This window comes from Salmo salar, chromosome ssa06 (genome assembly GCF_905237065.1).
Source record: "Salmo salar chromosome ssa06, Ssal_v3.1, whole genome shotgun sequence".
Lineage (NCBI taxonomy): Eukaryota > Metazoa > Chordata > Actinopteri > Salmoniformes > Salmonidae > Salmo > Salmo salar.
The window spans coordinates 21435470-21462500 of record NC_059447.1 but is presented as its reverse complement, the minus strand read 5'-3'; the positions used below and the strand labels follow the sequence as shown (position 1 = coordinate 21462500).

Below are 27031 nucleotides of genomic sequence, written 5' to 3'. Positions count from 1 at the left end.
AGGGGGGAAGCTCCACACCAGTGCAGTTAGTAGGCGTGCCCACCTTGTCTTTCACAGGAGCTGGTTCACTGGCCAGCTGCATCCTCCATCCTCCACTACTGCACACTGCAGCTAGCTTTCATGTCTACAGTAGTGCAGAACCACACACACACACCAAGGCGCGAGCACACACATTGCAGCTTTCACGTTAGCTCAGAGCAGAGACTCAGGCACACAGACACTGCAGCTTTCATGTTTGCAGTGACCATGGCAATTAAAGGCCCCATTCTGCGCTGGCCATGGAGAATAACACACACACATGGCAGTGCTGTGAGTGCTGGTGCGTTCTATTTCAGCAGGCAGGTGTACATATGTCCAGAGAGAGAGAGACCTACTGAACCTGCAGACAGTATCACACAACACACACAGATCACCCATACACTCTCAAAAGCACAATATTGATTCTTTCATATATAACATTATCTTTGTGCACTTGTTTTGAAGTGAACAATCGCCCTCATACATAATTTGTCTTTGTCTTCCAGGCTTTGTAAAATAGAGCACCACCCAGCCCCAGTGAGCATCACCTATGCAGTACGACAGACAGACAGACAGACAGACAGACAGACAGATAGGACATCCCTCCCCCCACCCAAACCTGATGATGATGAGTCATGATGAGACGTCATGACGGACAGACGCATCGGCCAATGGGGACAGCTGGGGATCCTGTGAGGCTCCACCGATAGCAGCAATACAGACACTAGACAGCAGGTCCCTCAGAGCAACCCCCGTAACCCCTGGCAACGGCACTGCTTTATCTCAGCCACCCCTGATAACCAGACAGAGAGACAGAGAGAAAGAGAGAGAGACTGCATTGTCTGTCTGACAGACAGTCTCCTTCACGGACAGACGGACTGCGGTGTTTTGAGAGAGTCTTTCACAGCCCTGTCTGTCTGTGTCTAGAGTCTAGACACCTGGCAGCCATGGTTACTTAGAGACCCCCCCTCCAGAGAGAGAGGGGGAGAGACAGGGGGAGAGAGAGGGGGAGAGACAGGGGGAGAGAGAGGGAGCTGTTTTAAATTCACGCTGCACTGTTCTGCCTCTGGAACGGTCACTATCATTTTTGGACACCTGGTGGATTGCGATTGGCCAGAATAGGCCCCCTCCGGCTATGCTGTCCGAGTTCCAGGTCGCGGTGTGTGTGTGACATCGACTGTGTGTGCGTGTGCTTGTACAAGGAAGGGAATGAGCGTGTTCCAATTCAAGATGTCATGCGTCAGAAGAAGCTGCCCTCCCCTGGATGTATCTCAATGTGCGCTTAAGTGTTATAAAAATGTACATGTTTTAACAGATTCTAAATATGATTCTGATAATGACAGAAAGAAAAAATGACGGTATTTTAATATAACGCTCTTCTTCCGGTATGTATTTTGATGTGCATATTACGGCTATACGACACCATTGAGTCAGCGTTGGTATCTGTCCCGCTTTGTGTTCAATTAAACATTTTTATAAAAATAAAGGTTTCAGTATTCACACTAGCGTACTACTTAGAATGCATGCCTTATACATTGCTTCATTCTAAGTGGGTAGTGTGCTAATTTGGATATTGGGGGGGGGGAGTAAAAACTCTGGGGGTCACCGAGTCGAAGTTCAGCCGTGTGCTCATACAACATGATGTACAGTAGACGCCACATCATCACCATAAAGGTTAAAGGTCAGGGCTTAGGGCCCGGCCGGCATCATCTCACACGTCATCTCATCTCATCTCACCACAGTTCTTCATCAATATCTCTGTCCATCATCTCCATCACCAAAGGCTGCTGTCTCCATAAAAATGAACAAGAGATTCTTAGTCCTATACGACTTAAGTTCTCAACACCATAGAGCTGAATCAACCGTACAGAAACTCAAATATGTCATAATATGGACACCGTACAGTAACACAGTCCTCCCCATTAAATGGGGAACCGTGACTGTTGTACGGTGTCCATATTCGGACTGTTTCAGTTTTATGACTCCACATCAAGTGTGTCTCTCTCATTCCTTTCTCTGTATGTGGCACTCACAGTAGCGTAGCCTGTTCCCCTTACTGCAGCATTCTCACACACACAGACAGCCTCTTTAGGGTATAGTGTACAGTACTTCAGTACTACTTTAGGGTGTAGTGTACAGTACTTCAGTACTACTTTAGGGTGTAGTGTACAGTACTTCAGTACTACTTTAGGATGTAGTGTACAGTACTTTAGTACTTCATATCAGTGGACACATACAGTATTAGGGCGTACAGTACAGACAAGAGCAAAGCATCACACCACAAACCTCTTCTTCTGATTCTTCATTATGATGCTCTCATTATTTAATGGTGTATATAAGTATTTGACGCTGTTTAAATGTAAGATGTGATGTACTAATATAATTGTGTATAGTATTTCCTAGAGATGTTTATTTTCTATAAAATGAATATGTTATTGCTTATAAAAATGTTATTAAAAGAATCCATTAAAAAAATAGACTTTTGGGAATGTCACTCGTTCTAAGTTGAGCATGCAGTTTTTTTTATTGTTCATGTTTTCATTGTTTGAATCGATGACACTACAGCATCAATTTGTGTGAAATGTTTTTGTAACGCCAATGTCAAATATACCAGCACCTTTCAATGCTGCCCAGACCAAGGACTGTTCTTTTTTGTCATCTTCTTCCAAATCTGCACTGACACACAGACACACATTTATGATCATTAATGACAGACTATGAGGACAGAAATACAGATGTAAGAACAGGACATGTCATGACACACAAAGGTGCACACACACACACACACACACACACAGTACACACACCACGGTTATTATAGTTTAGGTTTTTTATATTCATCTTTATTTCTAGAATTTTGCTTTTTATTTTAAATTCAGTTTAGTTTCAGTTCATTTTCAGACCTGACTTGCTAGTTTTTATTTACTTTTAGCTGTATCAACATATTTCTATTCGTTGTTATATTATTTCGTTTCAGTTTCAGTGTTAAAGACAGAAAGCATGCGTTGGAGCAGCAGTAATACATAAGGTCATGGGTCAGGTCATAAGTTAGGTTCAGTTTCTAAAATAAAGTCAATCTCAATGTGACTTGGATTGAAAAATAAATAGCGCTGAGACTGGTGCAAAAAATATGTTGTAACCTCTTATTAGCTCATCAGTATTGTGGAGTTCCTGCACCTCTTATTAGCTCAACAGTATTGTGGAGTTCCTGCACCTCTTATTAGCTCAACAGTATTGTGGAGTTCCAGCACCTCTTATTAGCTCAACAGTATTGTGTAGTTCCTGCACCTCTTATTAGCTCATCAGTATTGTGGAGTTCCAGCACCTCTTATTAGCTCATCAGTATTATGGAGTTCCTGCACCTCTTATTAGCTCATCAGTATTGTGGAGCTCCTGCACCTCTTATTAGCTCATCAGTATTGTGGAGCTCCTGCACCTCTTATTAGCTCAACAGTATTGTGGAGCTCCTGCACCTCTTATTAGCTCATCAGTATTGTGGAGCTCCTGCACCTCTTATTAGCTCATCAGTATTGTGGAGCTCCTGCACCTCTTATTAGCTCATCAGTATTGTGGAGCTCCTGCACCTCTTATTAGCTCATCAGTATTGTGGAGCTCCTGCACCTCTTATTAGCTCATCAGTATTGTGGAGTTCCTGCACCTCTTATTAGCTCATCAGTATTGTGGAGCTCCTGCACCTCTTATTAGCTCATCAGTATTGTGGAGCTCCTGCACCTCTTATTAGCTCATCAGTATTGTGGAGCTCCTGCACCTCTTATTAGCTCATCAGTATTGTGGAGCTCCTGCACCTCTTATTAGCTCATCAGTATTGTGGAGCTCCTGCACCTCTTATTAGCTCATCAGTATTGTGGAGCTCCTGCACCTCTTATTAGCTCATCAGTATTGTGGAGCTCCTGCACCTCTTATTAGCTCATCAGTATTGTGGAGCTCCTGCACCTCTTATTAGCTCATCAGTATTGTGGAGCTCCTGCACATAAATATAAACAAAACCGGCACACGAAATGAGTACTGGCACCTATTTCAGTCCAAGTCAAGCACAGGCTATAACTCTAATTGCTAGGGGGCTGGCCCACGTGGGGGGAAATGTAGGGATAATGGTGCAGCACAGTTCTAGGAAAAACAGTTGCTTTCAAACTTGGGATTTGGTGGCTAATAGAGGTAAGACTAATTCTGCATGTATGAACTACACATTGACACATCCAGCCCAAAGCGGGACATTTAAAAAATACATAGTAATCGCCAAAGTTCAGGAGCATGTCTTTCCAAACTGACAGCCACTACAGGGCAAAACAGATGAAAAAAAGACATGGAAAAAGGCTCAAGCATTAAAGGTTTAAGACTTGCTGCCACTCTAATCTGTCCCCTATTTTAAATTGATGGGGCATTACTACCACATACCAGTTAAATTGGTACAGCACTCTTAATACAGCCTCTTATAAGACACTCATCAAAATATGTTAATGAGACAGAAATAACAATACTACTAGTGGTCAAAAAGTTTTTCAACAGTCCAAAAATGCCATATAGAGCAATTACTGGCCCCCCGTGGGAATCGAACCCACAACCCTGGCGTTGCACACACCGTGCTGGCGTTGCAAACACCATGCTCTACCAACTGAGCCACAGGGAAGACCTGAATAAATGCTAGTTTTGTGTTAGTGTGGTGCAGAGCCTGTGAGCAGAGTTGTGGTTGGTAGACCTGTTCATCACTCTCTTATGGAGTGGTGCTTGTCCACCGCTCTGTGCTCCAGGTCCTTTCCCACCCTCTGCTAAACACTGCTATGCGCCCCCGAGGGTGAAAAAAACTGCCGCTCCAAATTCACTCCAATCAACCAACACCCATCTATTTTTGTGAATACCTGGACCTACCAATTGGTTTTGAAGTATTGAAACCAAACCATATGGATTTGAATGAAAGGTGTTTGAATAAACATAAAAAGGTGAATGTAAGAAGCACACATCATTTCAAATAGGCTACATGTCTTATTAAACAGAATATAAACACTCTAAATAGGTCACCAGCGAGACAAGGAGCAAAAATGAATTATTTAGTCTATGTTATTTCAATTACTTCAAGGTTATAGCCTACAAAGAAATCCATCGTGAAGCATGTGTGAGTGTGATACTCGGCTGATAGGGACATAAAGCGCTTAGTAGTTCAACTACATTTCGTTGTATTAAATCATTATAGTCTATACATATTATTTATTTATTTCACCTTTATTTAACCAGGTAGGCAAGTTGAGAACAAGTTCTCATGTACAATTGCAACCTGGCCAAGATAAAGCAAGCAGTTTGACACATACAACAACACAGAGTTACACGTGGAGTAAAACAAACATACAGTCAATAATATAGTAGAAAAATAAGTCTATGTACAATGTGAGCAACTGAGGTGAGATAAGGGAGGTAAAGGCAAAAAAGTCCATGGTGGCAAAGTAAATACAATATAGCAAAACACTGGAATGGTAGATTTGTAGTGGAAGAAAGTGCAAAGTAGAAATAGAAATAATGGGGAGGAAAGGAGCAAAATAAATAAATAAATAATTAAATAAATAAATAAATACAGTAGGGGAAAGAAGCAGTTGTTTGAGATAAATTATAGATTAACTATGTACAGGTGCACATATAGGCTGTGACTTACCTAGAATGAAATACAAATGAAATGAAAAATGACTAATTAATGCCTTATTACGCTCCATCTACAGCGCCTTTGAATTCGTTTTTAGAAACATGAGTTTTGCCAGTCTGTGGCTTCAGGCTCATGTGATGGTGTCTGGAGAGCAGGCCAGCAGCGGAGAATACCCTCTCAGCGCTTGGAGAGCAGGCCAGCAGCGGAGAATACCCTCTCAGCGCTTGGAGAGCAGGCCAGCAGCGGAGAATACCCTCTCAGCGCTTGGAGAGCAGGCCAGCAGCGGAGAATACCCTCTGAGCGCTTGGAGAGCAGGCCAGCAGCGGAGAATTCCCTCTCAGCGCTTGGAGAGCAGGCCAGAAGCGGAGAATCCCCTCTCAGCGCTTGGAGAGCAGGCCAGCAGCGGAGAATTCCCTCTCAGCGCTTGGAGAGCAGGCCAGCAGCGGAGAATACCCTCTGAGCGCTTGGAGAGCAGGCCAGCAGCGGAGAATCCCTTCTCAGCGCTTGGAGAGCAGGCCAGCAGCGGAGAATCCCCTCTCAGCGCTTGGAGAGCAGGCCAGCAGCGGAGAATACCCTCTCAGCGCTTGGAGAGCAGGCCAGCAGCGGAGAATACCCTCTCAGCGCTTGGAGAGCAGGCCAGCAGCGGAGAATACCCTCTCAGCGCTTGGAGAGCAGGCCAGCAGCGGTGAATACCCTCTCAGCGCTTGGAGAGCAGGCCAGCAGCGGAGAATCCCCTCTCAGCGCTTGGAGAGCAGGCCAGCAGCGGAGAATACCCTCTGAGCGCTTGGAGAGCAGGCCAGCAGCGGAGAATACCCTCTCAGCGCTTGGAGAGCAGGCCAGCAGCGGAGAATACCCTCTCAGCGCTTGGAGAGCAGGCCAGCAGCGGAGAATCCCCTCTCAGCGCTTGGAGAGCAGGCCAGCAGCGGAGAATACCCTCTGAGCGCTTGGAGAGCAGGCCAGCAGCGGAGAATACCCTCTCAGCGCTTGGAGAGCAGGCCAGCAGCGGAGAATACCCTCTCAGCGCTTGGAGAGCAGGCCAGCAGCGGAGAATCCCCTCTCAGCGCTTGGAGAGTAGGCCAGCAGCGGAGAATACCCTCTGAGCGCTTGGAGAGCAGGCCAGCAGCGGAGAATACCCTCTCAGCGCTTGGAGAGCAGGCCAGCAGCGGAGAATACTTTCAGAGCCACTGGGGATGCTAAACAACCTTTCGGCCACTCTTGCCAGGTTGGGCATAGATGCAGAGTTGTTTTTTTTATTTTTCTATAGGTAGGCCTAAAGTTTTTTTAGGCAAAATAACCAAATTTAAACCGAAAGCTCCTTGAACATGGGAATATGCCAGGGCCAAAATCAATTATGGCCTATTGTATAGATAATAGAACAAAAATGAACGAAACGTATAAGAGATCTGATGTTGTGTTTACAAATACTTTGCTACAATGACAGTTATCTACCCACCTCGTTCCTTTCTGCTAGCATGTGCACATAAGTACACCATCATGATTTTGGGATACGTATCTTTACAGATTCCACATTGATTTTTTTAGTTGTGGACACTACATGTCCGCAATCCCTGTCTTGCTCTAGGTCCTCATCTTTGTAAGGCACCTTGATTTTTCACCTGTGTGTTTTATCAGTTTCTTTATGAACATAATTAGTAAACTCCATGACAGTAAGCAAGGGGCTGTAGCAGCACACAAGTGGACTGCTGGGCCAGGCATGCACGGAGCGCTTGTGGAGCGCTACTGGAGCAAAATTGGACGCCACAACCTTTGGGAATATCGCGCCACACTCCAGTCAAATTGGGCAAGCTCCGCTCCAGCTCCGGTCACATACTCTCAATGCACAACATCGCCATCTCCTGGACGCATTTACCCGCCAGATTCAGCAGTGTAACCCCAAAAAGCATGGATTTTATCCCGAAAACATTTTAAAACATTTTCATGAGGGGTTTTATTTTATTTAGTTCGTTCAGGAGCCAAAGATAGAACTATACTGAAACTATGGTTTCAAACGGGTTTGTTAATTATTTTATTTCAGTTTACTAAATTGTTTTTCATGATTAGTTTTCATTTTGACATTTTTAAAACATTTATTTGGCAGGTGCTTATATTTGTCCTATTTCACACATATACAAGTGTGTAATAATACGCATGTGTGAATTAACCCAGGCAGTTAACCCACTGTTCCTAGGCCGTCATTGGAAATAAGAATTTGTTCTTAACTGACTTGCCTAGTTAAATAAAGGTAAAATAAAATGTGTTTTTCGCATATCCAACTCTTCCTGAGACTCCCTCGGAGAGTGGGGTCACAGCCAGGGTCTGGCTCCCTGAGACTCCCTCGGAGAGTGGGGTCACAGCCAGGGTCAGCCATTATCAACAGCAGCCCCCCCCATCAGAGCACCACAAGAGACCCTGAGGCATTTCTTTACAAAATTGTATTTTTATTTACATATCCAGGAATAAACCAATGAGCAAAGAAGGAGAAAGCCAGGGAAGGAAAGAATATGTTGATTAAGAAACATAACACTACATGTTGAGATGTGGTTGTGATGATTTAACAGTCACACCACAGACTGACCCAACACACTGGGAAGGAATCATCAGTCCAGTGTCCCTCAGCCAGTCATTTACAATGATACACCATTAGAAACTAGCATGTCCTGGGATAAACAACAAAAGCATGCTAAAGAACCAAAACGGGTTTTACAGTCTTCTGAAAACAAAAACTGTGGTTCTGGAACAGGGTTGTACACACACACAACTCTTTCACTTTTAAAAACGTTTTGCAACGGAAAACAAAAATTACAGTTTCTTATTGGACAAGAACAACCCATTTTCTTCCATTTGGGGCCTAATGAACAGGACCCAGGGGCCTGACTACAGGAGGGTGTGGCAGCCTCGCGACAGGCCTTCTTTTGAAGAAGAGATGATAATAACAAGAGTCAATTAAATCATGAGATCTAGAAATACTAGATTAGACTCGGGCTCATTTGTAAGCTATTGGTCTTGAACGGAGTGACTTGGGGGGGGGGTCACCACCATAGAAATATAATATCTAGAATGGACATTCCCATTAAAGTCAATGTTCTGTTATGGGTGGCCCGGCGGCTCAACCCTAGACTGGAGCCTATCGCTCGAGGACTCAACACCTCCAACTCTTTCTGATATCATCATAATGGCAGCACACACCTTGTGCAATAGTGCAAACGCTCACATGAGTCTGATGACAATATTGAATGGTCTTTGACCCTCCTTTGCCACAAAAGCACATGGACACGGTCCCCTTTTTTGATACACTTACTAACTATGGCAACAAACATAGGTTAAGTAACACATACCAAATGGCACCCTATTCCCTTTTGTGGTGCACTACTTTTGACTAGGGTCCATAGGAAGTAGTGCACTATATAGAGAATAGGGTGCCATTTGGGACACAACCATACTCCCCATTGGACCCCAAGCCTCTGCCTATGCTACACAATGAGGGTGGAAAGTAATAATGATCACCCGGACAATGGAAAATACTGATCAACAGAACAAATCTCAAACAGATTATAAATACACTGTAAAATATACACAGCAACAACAATAAAGAAAATAATATGAAAAGGAAAAGCCACAATATTACAGAACTCCTCAAATACAGCCCCTCTGGGCCAGTGCAGATTAAAAGACGTGACAGAGATGCAACATTTCAGACCATCGCAGATAGAAACAATGTATAGATCTGTCATGGTCCTCTTTTCAACATGATAGAGAAACCCGTCTGCTCTACACGATATATTTATATTTTTTTCTGAAATGTTGTGCTCCTCAAAAAGACCAGTCTGTCCCAACGCAGTTTGCTCCTCCCACCGAAGCCAATCAGAGACAGCCACTCTCTAAACGCACCAATCACAACAGAGTGCTTCGCTTTGTAAGGTGCATCGTCCAATCAAAACATGGGGCTAGTAGCGTATAACTGCAGGTAAAAACCTTTCCCCTTCTCTCTCACCCTCTCTCGCACGCACACACACACACACACACACACTCCCAGCCATCACACCTTCACAGTCCTGCAGAGGGCGCCAGAACCCCACCCAGTGGACACACTCCGCCACTACAGTGCATTTCACGCAGGGGAATAGAAAAGAAACAGAAATGTGAACCTATATATCCTGGATGATGACGACTAGCTTACATGACAGATCATGTCAACAATGTCAATAGCAACACTTTACTGGGGTGAAGTCCTCCCCTGCTAAACTGTCACTCTGAGAGCTGTCTACTGACAGGTGATATGAAACTAATGGCAGGTAACTGTCAGGTGTGTTTATTCGTCTGTCTGTATGCCTGATATGATTCTCAATGTCTAGTTAGACTGTCTGTATGTCTGTTCGTCAGCTGCAGGCCAAATGCCAAAAACCTCCTTCATCCATGTGTGTGTGTGGGGGGGGGCTGGTCTCTCTGCCTCGCTCTGTATAGTCTAGGCAGAGGTGACAGTGGTGCCGCTGCCCAGCTTAATGATCATCTGCTGGCAGTCGTGGAGGGTGCGCTTGTCCCCCAGCTTCTCCAGTGTCCGGGCTGCATCCGCCAGCATGCCCACCCGCTGGCCCGGTGCCGACAGGAAGGAGGGGGGCAGGTAGCGACACGCCAACATCACCGCCTCAGCCTGCTCCCTCTGGCCAGGACGCATCTCACACTCCTCTGTAGAATCACACACACACACGCACACGCACACACACACACACACACACACACGTTGAGTTGTGGGGGACACAGAGAGGGATACTACACAGATAACAACACTCATATCGCATCCGTGTCCCTTTCTGCCTCATTATGAAAGGCTTAAAAAAGGGCACTCAAAACCCACAGAACTTCCAACCTTTCTCACACACGCAAACTACAAAAAACCCTCTCTGCAGTTACCCATCTTGGCTCCGGGGGTGGCTCTGCGTCTGAGCGAACGGTCCAGGAGCTGATGTGTTCGCGTGGGACTGGCCCCAGCCATCAGCCTGGCGGTTGCCTCATGAAGAAACAACTGAGGGAGAGAGTGAGGAGAGGAGAGAGAACAGTGTTTGATGAGTGATAAGTCAGAAATCTACCTATATCAACCTGTGTCCATATACGTGTATGTGCCCGTGTCTACATGTGTATGTCTTCCTGCACGTCCTACCCTGCGCATGGCGGGCCTGAAGCTCTGGGCCAGCTTCCTGAGGGAGGAGAGGTCCTGCTGGAAGCCGTGCAGCTCGGCCGGGGAGGCCTGCAAGGAGAGACCCCCGGGACTGGAGCTCTGCTGCAGACGCCACACGTTGGTCCGCATCACCAGCAGCAGGTCACACAGCAGCAACTGGACCACCTGGGGAGAGAGACAGAGAGACAGAGAGACAGAGAAGCAAACCTTATGGTGTGCGTATTGAAAATGACATTAGTTTGAAAGGCAGTAACAGTGTGTCGGGGTGTATTGATGTCTCCTGTCCATTGTGCTGTATGGGACCCAGCTCTGTCTTGCACTGCAGGAACATTGTGCTGTATGGGACCCAGCTCTGTCTTGCACTGCAGGAACATTGTGCTGTATGGGGCCCAGCTCTGTCTTGCACTGCAGGAACATTGTGCTGTATGGGGCCCAGCTCTGTCTTGCACTGCAGGAACATTGTGCTGTATGGGGCCCAGCTCTGTCTTGCACTGCAGGAACATTGTGCTGTATGGGGCCCAGCTCTGTCTTGCACTGCAGGAACATTGTGCTGTATGGGGCCCAGCTCTGTCTTGCACTGCAGGAACATTGTGCTGTATGGGGCCCAGCTCTGTCTTGCACTGCAGGAACATTGTGCTGTATGGGGCCCAGCTCTGTCTTGCACTGCAGGAACATTGCACCCAGCTGAGAGACACATGCAATGCAACTACAATGCACCACAGCTCTGGCCATAGCTGCTGTGTGTGTGTGTGTGTGTGTGTGTGTGTGTGTGTGTGTGTGTGTGTGTGTGTGTGTGTGTGTGTGTGTGTGTGTGTGTGTGTGTGTGTGTGTGTGTGTGTGTGTGTGTGTGTGTGTACCTTGTCTAGGCTGCTGCTGTGACAGTGTGGTCCCAGGTTGAGGCTGTCTCTCAGCAGGCCGCTGGCCTTCTCACTGTGGCTCAGACTCAGCTGACAGTTCTCTGGTTTGGTCAGCATGGCTCGCACCGCTCGGAAAGTGTTCAAACACGCCCTGGGCAATGGACTCCTGAGGACACATGAAAAACCCTTTTCAGAAAGGTGGTGGAGAAGACCTGGGGAAGTGTGTGTGTGGATGTGTGTGTGTGTGTGTGTGTGTGTGTGTGTGTGTGTGTGTGTGTGTGTGTGTGTGTGTGTGTGTGTGTGTGTGTGTGGATGTCTGTATGTCACTCTGGCATGTTCTACTACAGCTTGGTACAGTCCCTCGGCGTGTGTGTGTGTGTGTGTGTGTGTGTGTGTGTGTGTGTGTGTGTGTGTGTGTACACTCACTCTGCAGTCTGTAGACTACGGGGCAGGTGCTCGGCGGCGGGGTACAGGCTCTCGGCTGGTGTGTGTGTGTGTGTGTGTGTGTGTGTGTGTGTGTGTACACTCACTCTGCAGTCTGTAGACTACGGAGCAGGTGCTCGGCGGCGGGGTACAGTCTCTCGGCTGTGTGTGTGTGTGTGTGTGTGTGTGTGTGTGTGTGTGTGTGTGTGTGTGTGTGTGTGTGTGTGTGTGTGTGTGTGTACACTCACTCTGCAGTCTGTAGACTACGGGGCAGGTGCTCGGCGGCGGGGTACAGTCTCTCGGCCGCTGCGTCGTCTCCTTGGAGCCAGTTAATGATCACCACGGCAACCGACGACCACCATTTGGAATGAAGGTCACAGCCTGGAGGTCCCAGACAAGGTTTACAGACACAGACAGACAGATGTCAAATAAAATACACACAGAGACAGGTTATTATTTGGATAGTTCCTATAGCTGATCTAGAGATATCAGCTGTAACTCTGTTGATGCACAACAGCTTGCTGGGGTTAAGTTCAGGGTTATGTTTAGGGTTAAGTTTGGGGTTAGTTAGGGTAAGGGCTAGGGTTAAGATTAGGAAAGAGTTTAGGTTTAAATGTAGGTTGAAGGTTAGAGGATAGTTAGTTGACATGATGTTGACAGTTTTAGAACATCAATCTACAAACCATCTATTTGGGACTATCCAGACCTGCTGAAACACAGACACTATCCCTTTCTTTATCTCTCTCCGTTTCACACATGATCAAATCCAGCTGGTGATGACGACCTGAGTTTCAATGTGTTCCCCCTCTGGCATGGTCACAACCTGCTAATACTGCAGCTATACTGATAGCCACATCTCTCCAAGGGAGCAGACCTCCTATGCTTAACATTGGGCCAAAACAGCTTTCATCAAATCAGATGGCTGATTCATCACAAAACCATTTGATGTTGCCAATTATTTTAATGATTACTTCATTGTCAAAGTGGGCAAACTTAGGCAGGAAATGCCAACAACGAACACTGAGCCATCGTACTCATGCATAAAAAAACAATACTGAAAGAAAAGCATTGTAAGTTTGAATTTTGTAAAGTTAGTGTGGGAGAGGTGGGAAAATGATTGTCATCGATCAATAATGTCAAACCTCTTGGCATTGACAACTTAGATGGTGGGCTGTCATTATAAATAAGAATTTGTTCTTAACTGACTTGCCTAGTTAAATAAAGGTAAAATAAAAAAACGCCTCTCCCCCATGTGACCTACTTGTTGTGTGTATGCAGGGGCGGAAATCCCGGGGGGGACGGGGGGACACGACCCCCCCATCCTGGGAAAAATATGATTTGTCCCCCCCAATATATCACTGAAACATAACTATGTAATTTAAATAATATTAATAATACGCAATGAAAGCAATTGTGCTGATTATAGACACTTAATAGCGCGTTTTTAAGTTTCAAAAGATTGCGACACCCCCACCCTTTGCCTCACAATGGTTTGATCCACTGCCAGTTCCTTAGCTTGCTCCGTAACAGAGAGGTCGTATCTACTGTCTGAAAGGCACTCAATGAACGTAACTGACGTGAGGTTAGCCAGTCAATCACGCACACACACTAGCTGAATATGCAGAGGTAGCGCGCAAATATTAACTATTAAGCTAGCTAGTACCTATTCCATTTATGTGGCCTCGTCAAAGATGGAATCTTTGCTATCGTCAATTTATTCCGAAATCAGCATGCAGATGATGTAAGTTAGTGCTTCAAAGTCCCTGTGATAAGGTTAGCGATAAACTGAAATCCAAAATGAACAGGTTCTAATTTTAAGACAATGGTCTTAAATATATTTAATGGTCTCGTTGCAAAAGCTAAATTGTCGCAAGGGAACTTTTATTTATTTTATTTCAACTTTATTTAACTCGGGTAACAAATATTATAGCAAACACCACTGAAACGGAATTGGTACTCACTAGCTTTGCAAATTCAGCTATTGTTGGAAGCCAGCCAATATGAAACAAACTATTAAAATTACAAAAGGTTGCAGCATATGTTGTGTAAATGGTGAACTCATACAGCTGTCAACTCTTGTCATTTTAATCCGTTTCACATTTGCTAGCTACCTTTTAGATCGAAGTCCATATAGAATGATAGAAGATAAGATGATAGAAGCCCATCTCCTACTGTAAATAACCTACACACTGTGTGTGTGTGTAGCCAGCCAGCCAGGTAGAAAAATGGCAGAAAAAATAAAAAAGGACATCAGAGTATTTTTCAGTACACCAAAACGCAAAGTAAGAACCCTAGTAGCCTAATATCTCAAAGACTAGTTGATAAAATGTTCATAAGAAAGAAGTGAAATGCTAATAGAAATGTTTCACATTGATGTCATTAGGCAGAGCAGGCAACAGATGGCACACAGACAGCAGAGTTGGGGACAGATATGCAGGGACAGACTGGCAGAGACAGGGAGTCTCAGGTAAGTTTGTTGAGTCTTTGTTTGGCAACATTATGAAAGGTTCTAATTTTTTTGTTATCTTGTAAAATAGGGACATAATTGGAAAATGCCATAGATACCCCCACTCTCAACTTAAACTGGTGACTGAACTAAGATTTGTTTAAGGCAATGGTATTGCTGTTTTGATTAATTGTGTAGTTTTGGGTACCGGTAGTTAGGAGTACAGAATGAAATTCTGAACATCATGGCCAATACAGTCATTCAAGGCATTGCAGCTGAGATTAGGTCTCTTCCGATTGTACCATTTTCAGTAATTGTTGATGGTACTCAAGATGTCTCTGGTGCTGAACAGGAGAGTGTCTGCCTGCGTTATGTTGACCATGACCTTGTCCCTCACAAGGAGTTTATTGGGCTATACAGGGTGTCGGAGACAACAGGCGAGGGCATTGCGAAAGTGGCAACTGATGTGTTGTTGAGGCTCAATTTGCCCATGTCTGGCTTACGTGGGCAGAGCTACGATGGTGACTCTAAACATGGCAGGAAAATACACAGGTGCACAGGCAATTGTGAGGAGGCAGCAGCCATTAGCCCTCTATGTGCATTGTGGAGCACACTGTGTAATCTGATTACACAGGCTGGCTGCACAGCCTCCCCACTGATCCGGGATTCCCTTTCTTGGGTCCATCAGTTAGGTGTCCTCTATGGCCAGTCAGGAAAGTTTAAGAGCATGTTTGAATCAATTGCCACGTCCAAAGATACAAATCTGACCACCCTGAAACCCCTATGTCCAACAAGGTGGACTGTGCGGAATACTGCTATTAGAGCTGTGCTAGGGCAGTATGAGCGGGTACTAAGCAGCCTAGAGGAGATGGCAACAACTGCATCCAAGACAGCTTCAACCGCCAGTGGCTTATTCGAGCACTTCAGCAAAGGCAAGACTGTGTTGGGCCTCACACTTGCCTCTGCTGTTCTTGGAGAGCTTGAATGTCTAAACATTTCACTGCAGAAGAAAACTCAGACTGTCTCTGGTATGCAGGCTGCAGTCGAGTGTGTGCGGTCATCTCTTAGGGGCAAGAGAAATGACGAAAGCTACCTTGCACTGTATGAGAAAGCAACAACATTGATTGACTCTATTGAATCCATTGAGACACACTCAAGACGATTTGCTGGCAAAGCAGTGGATCACTATAGGGCAGAATTTTTTTGTGTTGGATGGTGTGGAGGTTCAGTTTGGCGACCGTTCTGACCAGGACAGTCTAAACGTCTTGCAAAAGTTGGAAAGAGCGCTTCTCACGGGGGAGTTGGATGAGTCTCTAGATCAGTACCCAGAGCTAAACATAGATTCTCTTTCAGTGCAGATCCCTCTCTTTCACAACAAATACCCCTGTAGCAGCAGTGGAGAGGCAGCAGAGGTCCTCAGGAGGATTTAGTACATGACAGTACACTTACTAATTATTTATTTCATGTTATTTTATTTAAAATGTTATACTTTGTGTGACATACTTGTCCATAGCTGCTGTTTGAAGAGTTGAGACACAGACTGAAGGATATTTTGGTTGATTTATTTGGGTTATTCATTGAAGTAGTTATTTTGCTTTTAGAACTGTACTTATTTTTAGCTTTTTGTTCTTGTAAAGCTGTTGTAGTAGACTCAGGCCAGTGGCACATATTTAATGACTTTATAAATGTATCAGAAAAAGTAAAATTAAAAGGTCAATTCAATACGGAGACCAACTTTGTGATGTTACTCAATGGAGATTATTTTAGACGAGATCACACCATGTTCATTGTATTTACGAAAACTGCACCCATACAGTGTACAGTACCATTGCCACCTACTGGCTTTTCTTGGTATTGCTGGTTGTAAATACAAATACCTGCAGACATACTGGACTGATAAGGAACACTGCTATAACTATTATTAGTAGTAGTATTATGATGATTTAAACATTTGAACAAGTTGGGACAACCCTTCTGTTAACTACTGTACCTATCAATTATCCAGTAGTAGTAAGTATGGTTCCTCAATATACATTTAACATATTACAACGTAGGCTATGTGTTACAGCACTACTTTTGGTGTCCCCCTCAAGAATTGCTCTTGAGAAAATTTAATGTAATTGTCCCCTCCAAAGTTGATGTCAGATTTTCGCCCCTGTGTGTATGTACTGACCTATGTGTAACTGATAGATGCACACACACACACACACACACACACACACACACACACACACAAACACACACAGTTTAAAATGTAAAGTCTTTTGTCTGTAATGTATTTTTGGTTACGTGTCATACCCCAGTAAGAATAGCTCCCATTGGCATCGGCTAATGGGGATCCTAATAAATCACATTTAATCAAATGCACACTCACACACAGCTATGCTGACTGGGTAATCTAACACCATGCCAAGAAAAGTCTCCTTTCAAACGCTCTTCCTTAACCTGTTAGGGCTAGGGGGCAGCATTTGCACGTCTGGATAAAAAAAATGTACCCGATTTAATCTGGTTACTAATCCTACCCAGTAACTAGAATATGCATATACTTATTATATATGGATAGAAAACACTCTAAAGTTTCTAAAACTGTTTGAATGGTGTCTGTGAGTATAACAGAACTCATTTGGCAGGCAAAACCCTGAGACATTTTCTGACAGGAAGTGGATACCTGATGTGTTGTATTGACTTTAAACCTATCCCATTGAAAAACACAGGGGCTGAGGAATATTTTGGCACTTCCTATTGCTTCCACCAGATGTCACCAGCCTTTACAAAGTGTTTTGAGTCTTCTGGAGGGAGATCTGACCGAACAAGAGCCATGGAACGATGATGTCCCATTAGACACCTGGCGCGCGAGTTCATGTTGGGTACCCTCGTTCCAATACGTTATAAAAAAGAGTATGCATTCGTCCACCTTGAATATTATTCATGTTCTGGTTAAAAAAGGCCCTAATGATTTATGCTATACAACGTTTGACATGTTTGAACGAACGTAAATATATTTTTTCCCCTCGTTCATGACGAGAAGTCCGGCTGGCTTAGATCATGTGCTAACAAGACGGAGATTTTTGGACATAAATTATGAGCTTTTTTGAACAAAACTACATTCGTTATGGACCTGTGATACCTGGAAGTGACATCTGATGAAGAGAATCAAAGGTAATGGATTATTTACATAGTATTTTCGATTTTAGATCTCCCCAACATGACGTCTAGTCTGTATCGCAACGCGTATTTTTCTGGGCGCAGTGCTCAGATTATTGCAAAGTGTGATTTCCCAGTAAGGTTATTTTTAAATCTGGCAAGTTGATTGCGTTCAAGAGATGTAAATCTATAATTCTTTAAATGACAATATAATATTTTACCAATGTTTTCTAATTTTAATTATTTAATTTGTGACGCTGACTTGACTGCCGGTTATTGGAGGGAAACGATTTCCTCAACATCAATGCCATAGTAAAACGCTGTTTTTGGATATAAATATGAACTTGATAGAACTAAAAATGCATGCATTGTCTAACATAATGTCCTAGGAGTGTCATCTGATGGAGATTGTAAAAGGTTAGTGCATCATTTTAGCTGGTTTTATGGTTTTGGTGACCCTGTCTTTGACTTGACAAAACATTACACACAACTCTTGTAAATGTACTGTCCTAACATACTCTAAATTTATGCTTTCGCTGTAAAACCTTTTTGAAATCGTAAAACGTGGTTAGATTAAGGAGATGTTTATCTTTCAAATGGTGTAAAATAGTTGTATTTTTGAAAAATTTGAATTTTGACATTTATTTGGATTCAAATTTGCCGCTCTTGAAATGCACCTGCTGTTGATGGAGTGCACCACGGGTGGCACGCTAGCGTCCCACCTAGCCCATAGAGGTTAAGATGATTAGAGGCTTGACAGGACTGGTAGATGGAACACTGCAAAGGACAATGCCTTTTAACCTCCCATCTCCTCTCAGAGAAATGAATATATGAGAGAGACAGACAAAGACAGAGAGAGACAGAGAGAGACAGAGAGAGAGAGAGAGACAGAGAGAGAGAGACAGAGAGAGAGAGAGACAGAGAGAGAGAGAGACAGAGAGAGAGAGACAGAGACAGGGAGAGACAGAGAGAGAGAGAGAGAGAGAGACAGAGAGAGAGACAGACAGAGAGAGAGATGCTGAAAGGAGCGAGGCTATCTGAGGGGGCATCTCAATAGTCTAGAGTGGCTTCCTCTCCTTGTCTTTGATTGCACTGATCTGGCAACACAGGGATCAGTGGAAGCAATGTCAGAAGATAGCCACATGTTACTGAAGATCAGTGTGACTGAAAGAAAATAGATAAGAAGAGGAAGCCACTTTAGACTACAGATACACTGTCATGTACACCCTAACTGAGAGACACCCAGTATTGTGCCTGAACTGCAGAAGTGAAACTCGGACCACTCATATAGACATATAAATATACGACCAGGAGTCATACCAGTGACGGTAGCCATGTTGGATCCGATGGCGAAGGACTGGGTGTTGGCTCCGGCGGCGTCTGATGCACTCGTCAACAGCTGAAGGTACTCCAGAGCATCCGCATACTCCCTAAGGAATACACACACAGCTTAGTCAGTTAAAAGTATTTAAGACTATTAGTTCTCCCTGAGGAATACACACAGCTTAGTTAGTATTTAAAAGACTACTAGTTTTCCCTGAGAAATACACACAGCTTAGTTAGTTAAAAGTATTTAAAAGACTACTAGTTTTCCCTGAGAAATACACACAGCTTAGTTAGTTAAACATATTTAAGACTATTAGTTCTCCCTGAGGAATACACACAGCTTACAGTTGAAGTCGGGAGTTTACATCCACTTAGGTTGGAGTCATTAAAACTCGTTTCTCAACCACTCCACAAATTTCTTGTTAACAAACTATCGTTTTGGCAAGTCGGTTAGGACATCTACTTTGTGCATGACACAAGTCATTTTTCCAACTATTGTTTACAGACAGATTAGTTCACTGTATCACAATTCCAGTGGGTCAGAGTTTTACATACACTAAGTTGACTGTGTCTTTAAACAGCTTGGAAAATTCCAGAAAATGATGTCATTGCTTTTGAAGCTTCTGATAGGCTAATTGACATAACTTGAGTCAATTGGAGGTGTACCTGTGGATGTATTTCAAGGCCTACCTTCAAACTCAGTGCCTCTTTGCTTGACATCATGGGAAAATCAAAAGAAATCAGCCTCACAAAAAAAAATGGTGGACCTCCACAAGTCTGGTTCATCCTTGGGAGCAATTTCCAAACACCTGAAGGTACCACGTTCATCTGTACAAACAATAGTACACAAGTATAAACACTATGGGACCACACAGCCGTCATACCGCTCAGGAAGGAGACGCGTTCTGTCTCCTAGAGATGTATGTACTTTGTTGCAAAAGTGCAAATCAATCCCAGAACAACAGCAAAGGACCTTGTGAAGATGCTGGAGGAAACAGATACAAAAGTATCTATATCCACAGTAAAATGAGTCCTATATCGACATAACCTGAAAGGCAGCTGAGAAAGGAAGAAGCCACTGCTCCAAAACAGCCATAAAAAAATCCAGACTATGGTTTGCAACTGGACATGTGGACAAAGATCAAACTTTTTGGAGAAATGTCCTCTGGTCTGATGAAACAGAAATATAACTGTTTGGCCATAATGACCATTGTTATGTTTGGAGGAAAAAGGGGGAGGCTTGCAAGCCTTAGAACGCCATCCCAACCGTGAAGCACCGTGGCAGCATCATGTTGTGGGGGTGCTTTGCTGCAGGAGGGACTGGTGCACTTCACAAAATAGATGGCCTCATGAGGGAGGAAAATTATGTGGAAATATTGAAGCAACATCTCAAGACATCAGTCAGGAAGTTAAAGCTTGGTAGCAAATGGGTCTTCCAAACGAACAATGACCCCAAGCATACTTCCAAAGTTGTGGCAAAATGGCTTAAGGACAACAAAGTCAAGGTATTGGAGTGGCCATCACAAAGCCCTGACCTCAATCCTATAGAGAATTTGAGGGCAGAACTGAAAAGGCGTGTGCGAGCAAGGAGGCCTACAAACCGCAGCAGGTAGGGGCGGCAGGTAGCCTAGTGGTTAGAGCGTTGGACTATTAACTGAAAGGTTGCACGATCAAATCCCAGAGCTGACAAGGTAAAAAATCTGTCGTTTTGCCCCTGAAAAAGGCAGTTAACCCACTGTTCCTAGGCCGTCATTGAAAATAAGGATTTGTTCTTAACTGACTTGCCTAGTTAAATAAAAGTAAAAAAAATATTTTTAAAAAACGGACTCAGTTACACCAGCTCTGTGGTGGCTAATTTCTGCATTACCAAATGAGGAGAGTTACAAACTTCACACACCAGTCAGTTATACGTAAACTACATCTTTAATAATTAAGATCCTTTTGCAAAAGCCCTTTGACTTTCAATGATGCGCTATCTCTAATGAACCATTGAAAAAGTGATTACACAAAAGTACAAAGATCTTTTATACCCAAGATCCACCCCTCTCAACGTACATGACGAACAACAGATCTTAGGAACTGTTCCCAAAGGGACCTTATACTTTAGAAAGGAGTATCCCTGAGCCAGATAACATTCGCTATAAATTATCGTTCAGTTTGGTCCCTAATGACGAGGTTCTAATCTCGTTCCTGGTACTTCATCTCATCCGATGGCATATATCAATTGTCAACTCAAGATACTCCCATCTCAAGTAAACCCCCTCTTGATCCCACTCCTGGACAAGCTCACAGAGGGGAGTGACTTGCGCACAGACATTGTGGAGACAAATAATTGGTTCCCCATTAATCACGCCATCCCTTCACATGGTTTAAGAATAGGTAAAGACACATTCACATATGAAGACAATGTTCCATTCTGTCCTCTTCAGGGACATGTAAAAGACAAGCCTGACCTCTCCTCTCTCTGGGCCCCAAGTGACTGAGCCCCAGCTAAGGGAAAAGTGCAACTAAAAGACACCAGTGTCCAAAGGGATACTTTCTAATGACAAGTATCTCACATAAACATATTATGCTAATAAAACATCTTAATTATCTATGTTACCCAACTAATTCTGATTCATCCGCCACATCTGTCAGGAGGAATGGGCCAAAATTCACCCAACTTATTGTGGAAAGCTTGTGGAAGGCTACCCGAAACGTTTGACCCAAGTTAAACAATTGAAAGGCAATGCTACCAAATACAAATTGAGTGTTTGTAAACTTCTGATCCACTGGTAATGTGATGAAAGAAATAAAAGCTGAAATAAATCATTCTCTCTACTATTATTCTGACATTTCACATTCTTAAAATAAAGTGGTGATCCTAACTGACCTAAGACAGGGAATTTTTACTAGGATTAAATGTCAGGAATTGTGAAAAACTGAGTTTAAATGTATTTGGCTAAGGTGTATGTAAACTTCCCACTTCAACTGTAGTTAGTTAAAAGTATTTAGAAGACTATTAGTTATCCCTGAGAACACACACGTAAAAGGCTTGTTCAAAAAGGGATTGTAGACAATTTAAGACAAAATAAGGCCTAAAATATGAATAAATTAAGTCAACATTCTGTATTTTACAACTCAATGTTAGATGGTTCTCCACACCCTGAAAGTAGTCTATGGGCCTTTATAAAATGTTTTTTATTTTTATAGCCACTAGAAACGTCAGCTAACTTTAGCCACCACTAGCTAAAATTCTGTGGGATTGATAAGGGACATTTTTAAGACTTCTGCAGATAACCTGAGAACACTATTTGGCTGTGTGTTGCACCTACCCCTCTCCATCACTGGGGCTCTTCTCCCCCCGGGGCTGGGCCACACAGTACAGAGCCTTCTCCAACAGGTGTTCTCTGAAGGCCTGTGTCACCTGGGCCAGAGGGTCCACTACGGAGACAGACAGAGAGAGAAGAATTAGGGTTAGCATAGTCATGGCAACCAATTTAGACAATGAAAACATGTGTTGCCCATATTGCTTTCATCATAACCAGTTTCCATGACGTGTTTCCTTTCATAAAGACACAAGCCGTCCACCTGTAGAGCCTCTCAATGCTCATTCTTCTGAGAGGCTCTGGTCAATAGTAGTACAATAATATACCAGGGAATAAGGTGCCATTTGGGACGCAGACAGTGTGTGGGGTGGTCAAATCAAATCGGATTGGTCACATACATGTGTTTAGCAGATGTTGTTGCGGGTGTAGTGAAATGCTTGTGCTTCTAGTTCCGACAGTGCAGCAGGTGTGTCTACTGTACTGACCTGTATTCCCTGCCTGGCTGTAGATGCTATCTTTGGGGGTGCTGCGGACGGCCCAGTCCCCGTCCACAAAGAAGCGGTGGCCCAGAGGGTGACAGAGCCACTGCATGGCCGGGGGGACACTGCCACTGGAGGAGAGACACGCCTGGCGGGCACTGCTCAGGAACAGACGCTGGGGATGGAGAGAGACATGGAGAACCAGGAGTGAGTACAGAGGTAGAAACACAGAGACAGACACACACATTATAGCCAGTCAGTCTCTCCATCTCCCCCTCTCACAAACACACACCACTTGGTAACCTAACTCGGTGACTCACGGAGGAGAAGTGAAGGAGTCTGGGTAGGCTGGCTTTGACTCGTAGGGCTGCGGAGACGTAGACCTCTCCTAGCGTGGCCACGGGGAGGCAGGAGCCTGAACACTCTGCCAGGTTTACAGCACTCAGAGCCATGTGAACCGCAGACAGGTGGCTACCGCCAAGTTTACCTGCGCGCACACACCCACACGTTGATTATGGACAGTTTGTTTAGCCAAACACAGAAAACACAGGTTTTTCAGACAACGACTCCTGAAAACGTATCAATTCCTCTCAGGTCTACATAAAGTGTGTAGGAGTAGGGAGCTAGTGGATAACTCTGTATTGGACAGTAGTACTGAAGAGGAGAGAATGTACCTACAGTGTGATCTTGGGGAAATCGAAATCCACTTAGTTTTTGTTTTATTGCCCTCTGTATGAGGATCTGAGACATGTTGGTGATAACCCTGAGGTATTCTGGTTACGGGACCAGAGGCTTAAATTCTGTTTCAGACAGGACACGTTTCAGATTGCTCAGTTTGTTCATAATGTCTGGAGGAGAAGGAGAAATGTACTGTTGGTGTAGCGAGGCTAGATGGTAGCCGCGGTTGCGTAGCGAGGCTAGATGGTAGCCACGGTTGCGTATCATATCAATCATATCAATCAACTAGATAGTAACATTGTCTCAGAGTGAGTAGACAAGGTTAGCCCTACCCTTAGCATTTGAGCCACAGGCCAAATCCAGTTTCCAATTTCCACCTACCGGTCATGTGCAGCTGGTGCAGGCGGTGGTAGACCAGGGCAGCGTCGCGGCTGCTCTTGCACGCATCCTCCCGGAGCCCCCTGGCGCGGAGCCCCCCGGCCCTGGCAGCCAACCAGCGACCCACCCCTAGCCGCTGGAGGCAGAGGCGGAGCAGGGCCCACAGGGCAGCACAGGCCAGGTCCAACTGAGAGGTGGGTAAGGGGCGACCCAGGGCCTTGAGGCAGGTCCATAGGTTCTGACTGGCCTGGGCAAAGTCTCCCTATTTGGGGAGGGAGAGGGGGGGTGAGAGTGTGGTGGGGATGGATGGGTGTGTGTGTGTGTGTGTGTGTGTGTGTGTGTGTGTGTGTGTGTGTGTTGACTGCATGAGCTTACGACTGTCCACCCATACAATTCTTAATGAATTCAAGGTTTATAGAAATATGTCCATCCAATAGAATAATTGTCAGAAAAACAATAGTCCAAACCCAATTTCTGTTACATATGTTTCAAAGGTTTCTAACAATTTACTCTTGAGAATTTAGCATGTTTAGAGTGAATGGAATGTCATCACAGGCATAATCAAAAAGCGGTCACTGCTCAATAGAACTCTGTGGCGCTGCTCCGCGGCGCTAACTTCGAATGTCAACTGACATCGGCGTTTTCTAAATGAAATCCGCTGAATACAAAACTAAAATGGGGCCTAAATATATATTTATTTACAAAGCTAAAAGACTGAATTTCAATATCCACCCTCCACGAAGACAATCTGTTCCTGTTTTCATTGTGTATTTCTGAGTCTTCTCCCTTTAAAAAAATAAAATAAAATAATAATAAAAAATACAAAAAATTGCCCCTCTCAATGTAGATTGATCACAGTTATAGGCAATGAAAGCCAAGGATCTGGAGGTGAAAATGACAAAGGTATTAAATTGATTTTGATTGGTCCAACCAGTGGAAACACCTCCAAATGCTACCACCTCACAACACCAAATTTGGAAGAGATACAACCTACAGAGGAGCAGTCTAAACGGTCACAGCAAACGAACGTTCTATTTTCGTCAGTGTCAAATTCAAGTTTATAAGATTGTTCTCTACAATCTAATGATTCATTCTGTGTAATTTATAATGACATAGGGCAAAGAAAACTATGCTTTGACATTCATTTTATAGCAACTTCTTGGATTGCCCCGTTTCTATCTACATATTCTATCTATACAGTGGTTCTTCTTAAAAGTTGCGTTGTACTGCAGCACAGCTTGAGGGCTGCGGCAGAATTCTATGGCACGTTATTTAACTGTCAGCCATTGTTGCCATATATGCTAGTTAGTGCTAGTTTGACCACCAGAGGGCATCTTTGAGAAGCATTTGACTGTTTTTAATATTGGCTGTACTAGAGAATTTAAAACCTTTTTTGGAAGAACATAGTACATGGGATTGAATACGAAATGTATCTTAATTAATTTGATTAATATTATGGTGTTTCTATTCCAAGAAAAAAGAAACCCTCTGGGTTTCTGTTAGGAAGATATGGCACTGTACAGCGTGACCGGTCGGGAGTAGGCTACTAAGGTACTGCGAGTGAAGAGCAAAATAATCCTAACATTTCCACACCCTAATTGCAGGCTAACCAATACCCAAACAGAGATTCAGTGAAAATAAAAATCTCATTGATTTATCAAGTCCAGTCCCCATGCTTGTCTCATAGCAGTGTGAAACAGTGCTGAAATAGTTGACCACACCTGGGTAGGCTACTGCTTCAAATCCTATTATAACAACTGGATGACTTTGGAGGTTCCAGTAAGCAACGATTTGTTGCCTTCATTAACCTACTTTATTCCAATATCTCTGTCAGTCAGTGATATTTATTCACATAGTAATTCATTATGGATCCATCCAAAGAACTCCAGCACAGAGAAGAGAAAGGAGTCTTGAATAATTAAACATGTCGGTAAAATACTGTTTGACTTGGGGATTATGGTCACGGACAGTGCTATTCGCCTGTGTTACGCCGAACACGAAAGCCCAGGAAAATGAACAGGTACAGTAGGCTACATACAATACTGTAAAGTAGGCCTAATAATGCTAAAAATAATGCTTAAATAAATTGACTGTTGGTCTTTACTGTATGCTGCACATTTTTACATTGTATTCCATTTCCAGCGAGACTATTCAAGCCATCGACTCACTGATGGTTGAAGATGATGAGCGATCGGCAAAGGCAATCTGGAATCTGCTGGCATCATCGCACAACATCAACATCGCTCTAATCAGTCAGAAGACAGTTGAAGAAACTTGAGTCAACTTACAGAAAAGCTCTGTAGTACTTATATATAGTCTTACAGAGCCTTTCCGTATGTTCACTCAAGTTTCTTCAACTATCTTCTGACATCAAGAGATATGCTGGACCCTATATCAGAGAGGTGTTTTTGGGACCACATCATGTCTATTGTCCTGCTAATAGCCCTTGTGAAAAACAAGTTATCTAAGGGGCTTTTATATAATTATATTATAGGGCTAATGATAATAATAATCGTTGGATAACAGATGAGCTCTCAGAACTCATTAAGAGGCGGCTTCAATCTTCAATATAATCATTCATTCAGAGTCCTCTGGTGGTTACAGTCCTAACCCTGGAACGTGTTGCACCATTGAAAGAAGCTGGTTTGATGAAAACGATGTCCATTTCATCTGTTCTCTTTGGTCGCAATGAAAAAAACTGTTTATCTTTTCCCAACTATTTTGCAATCTATATGGCACAGCTGTCATTTTTTTTGGTCCTTAAATGAAACTGGTATATATTTTTATTTATCACAATTTTCATCTTTAATGCATGGCCGACAGACAAGTTCCTTACTTTTCCCCCCTTCCACTTGATAAACGTTCCAATTAATAACGTTTTTTTTTTTTTTTTATCAATTAGTATATTAAAATATTTGAGTTTAACCACAATATAACGACATTTTGGAAATAATTTCCTTTTCAAATAACTGAAAGTGAGCGGCTGTAATCTGAACTAAGGGAAAAAGGCCATTCTTGAACATGGGGTGAGACATTCTTAATCATTTGTAAATAAAGCCAGTTTTGTCATTTGAATTATTTATTTGTTTTTAGAGTGAGAGAAACCAAAAGCCCACTGTGCCTATTTTTGGGAAAATCGTCAGTCCACATT

The 27031-nt window shown here is 43.7% G+C and overlaps 2 protein-coding genes across 3 annotated transcripts in view; one reads left to right on the top strand and one right to left on the bottom strand.

Moving 5' to 3' along the window:
- The window catches only part of LOC106606591 (retinoic acid-induced protein 1-like), a 19354-nt gene extending 16696 nt beyond the window's left edge, over window positions 1-2658 (top strand). Inside the window, exon 4 of the mRNA XM_045719962.1 lies at window positions 525-2658. Coding sequence (XP_045575918.1) covers window positions 525-533 — 9 coding nt within the window. The 3' untranslated portion in view covers window positions 534-2658. The remainder of the gene's footprint in view (window positions 1-524) is intronic.
- Window positions 2659-8085: 5427 nt separating this feature from the next.
- Window positions 8086-27031, bottom strand: part of LOC106606621 (sterol regulatory element-binding protein 1) — a 32808-nt gene continuing 13862 nt past the window's right edge. For both annotated transcript variants that reach the window (XM_014202958.2, XM_014202959.2), the window contains exons 10-19: window positions 23884-24142; window positions 23145-23311; window positions 22831-22999; window positions 22352-22460; window positions 19032-19141; window positions 12370-12502; window positions 11699-11864; window positions 10824-11006; window positions 10577-10688; window positions 8086-10351 (exon numbers count right to left, since the gene is read on the bottom strand). In XM_014202958.2, the coding sequence (XP_014058433.2) occupies window positions 10131-10351; window positions 10577-10688; window positions 10824-11006; window positions 11699-11864; window positions 12370-12502; window positions 19032-19141; window positions 22352-22460; window positions 22831-22999; window positions 23145-23311; window positions 23884-24142 (1629 nt within the window). In that variant the 3' untranslated portion in view covers window positions 8086-10130. The remainder of the gene's footprint in view (window positions 10352-10576; window positions 10689-10823; window positions 11007-11698; window positions 11865-12369; window positions 12503-19031; window positions 19142-22351; window positions 22461-22830; window positions 23000-23144; window positions 23312-23883; window positions 24143-27031) is intronic.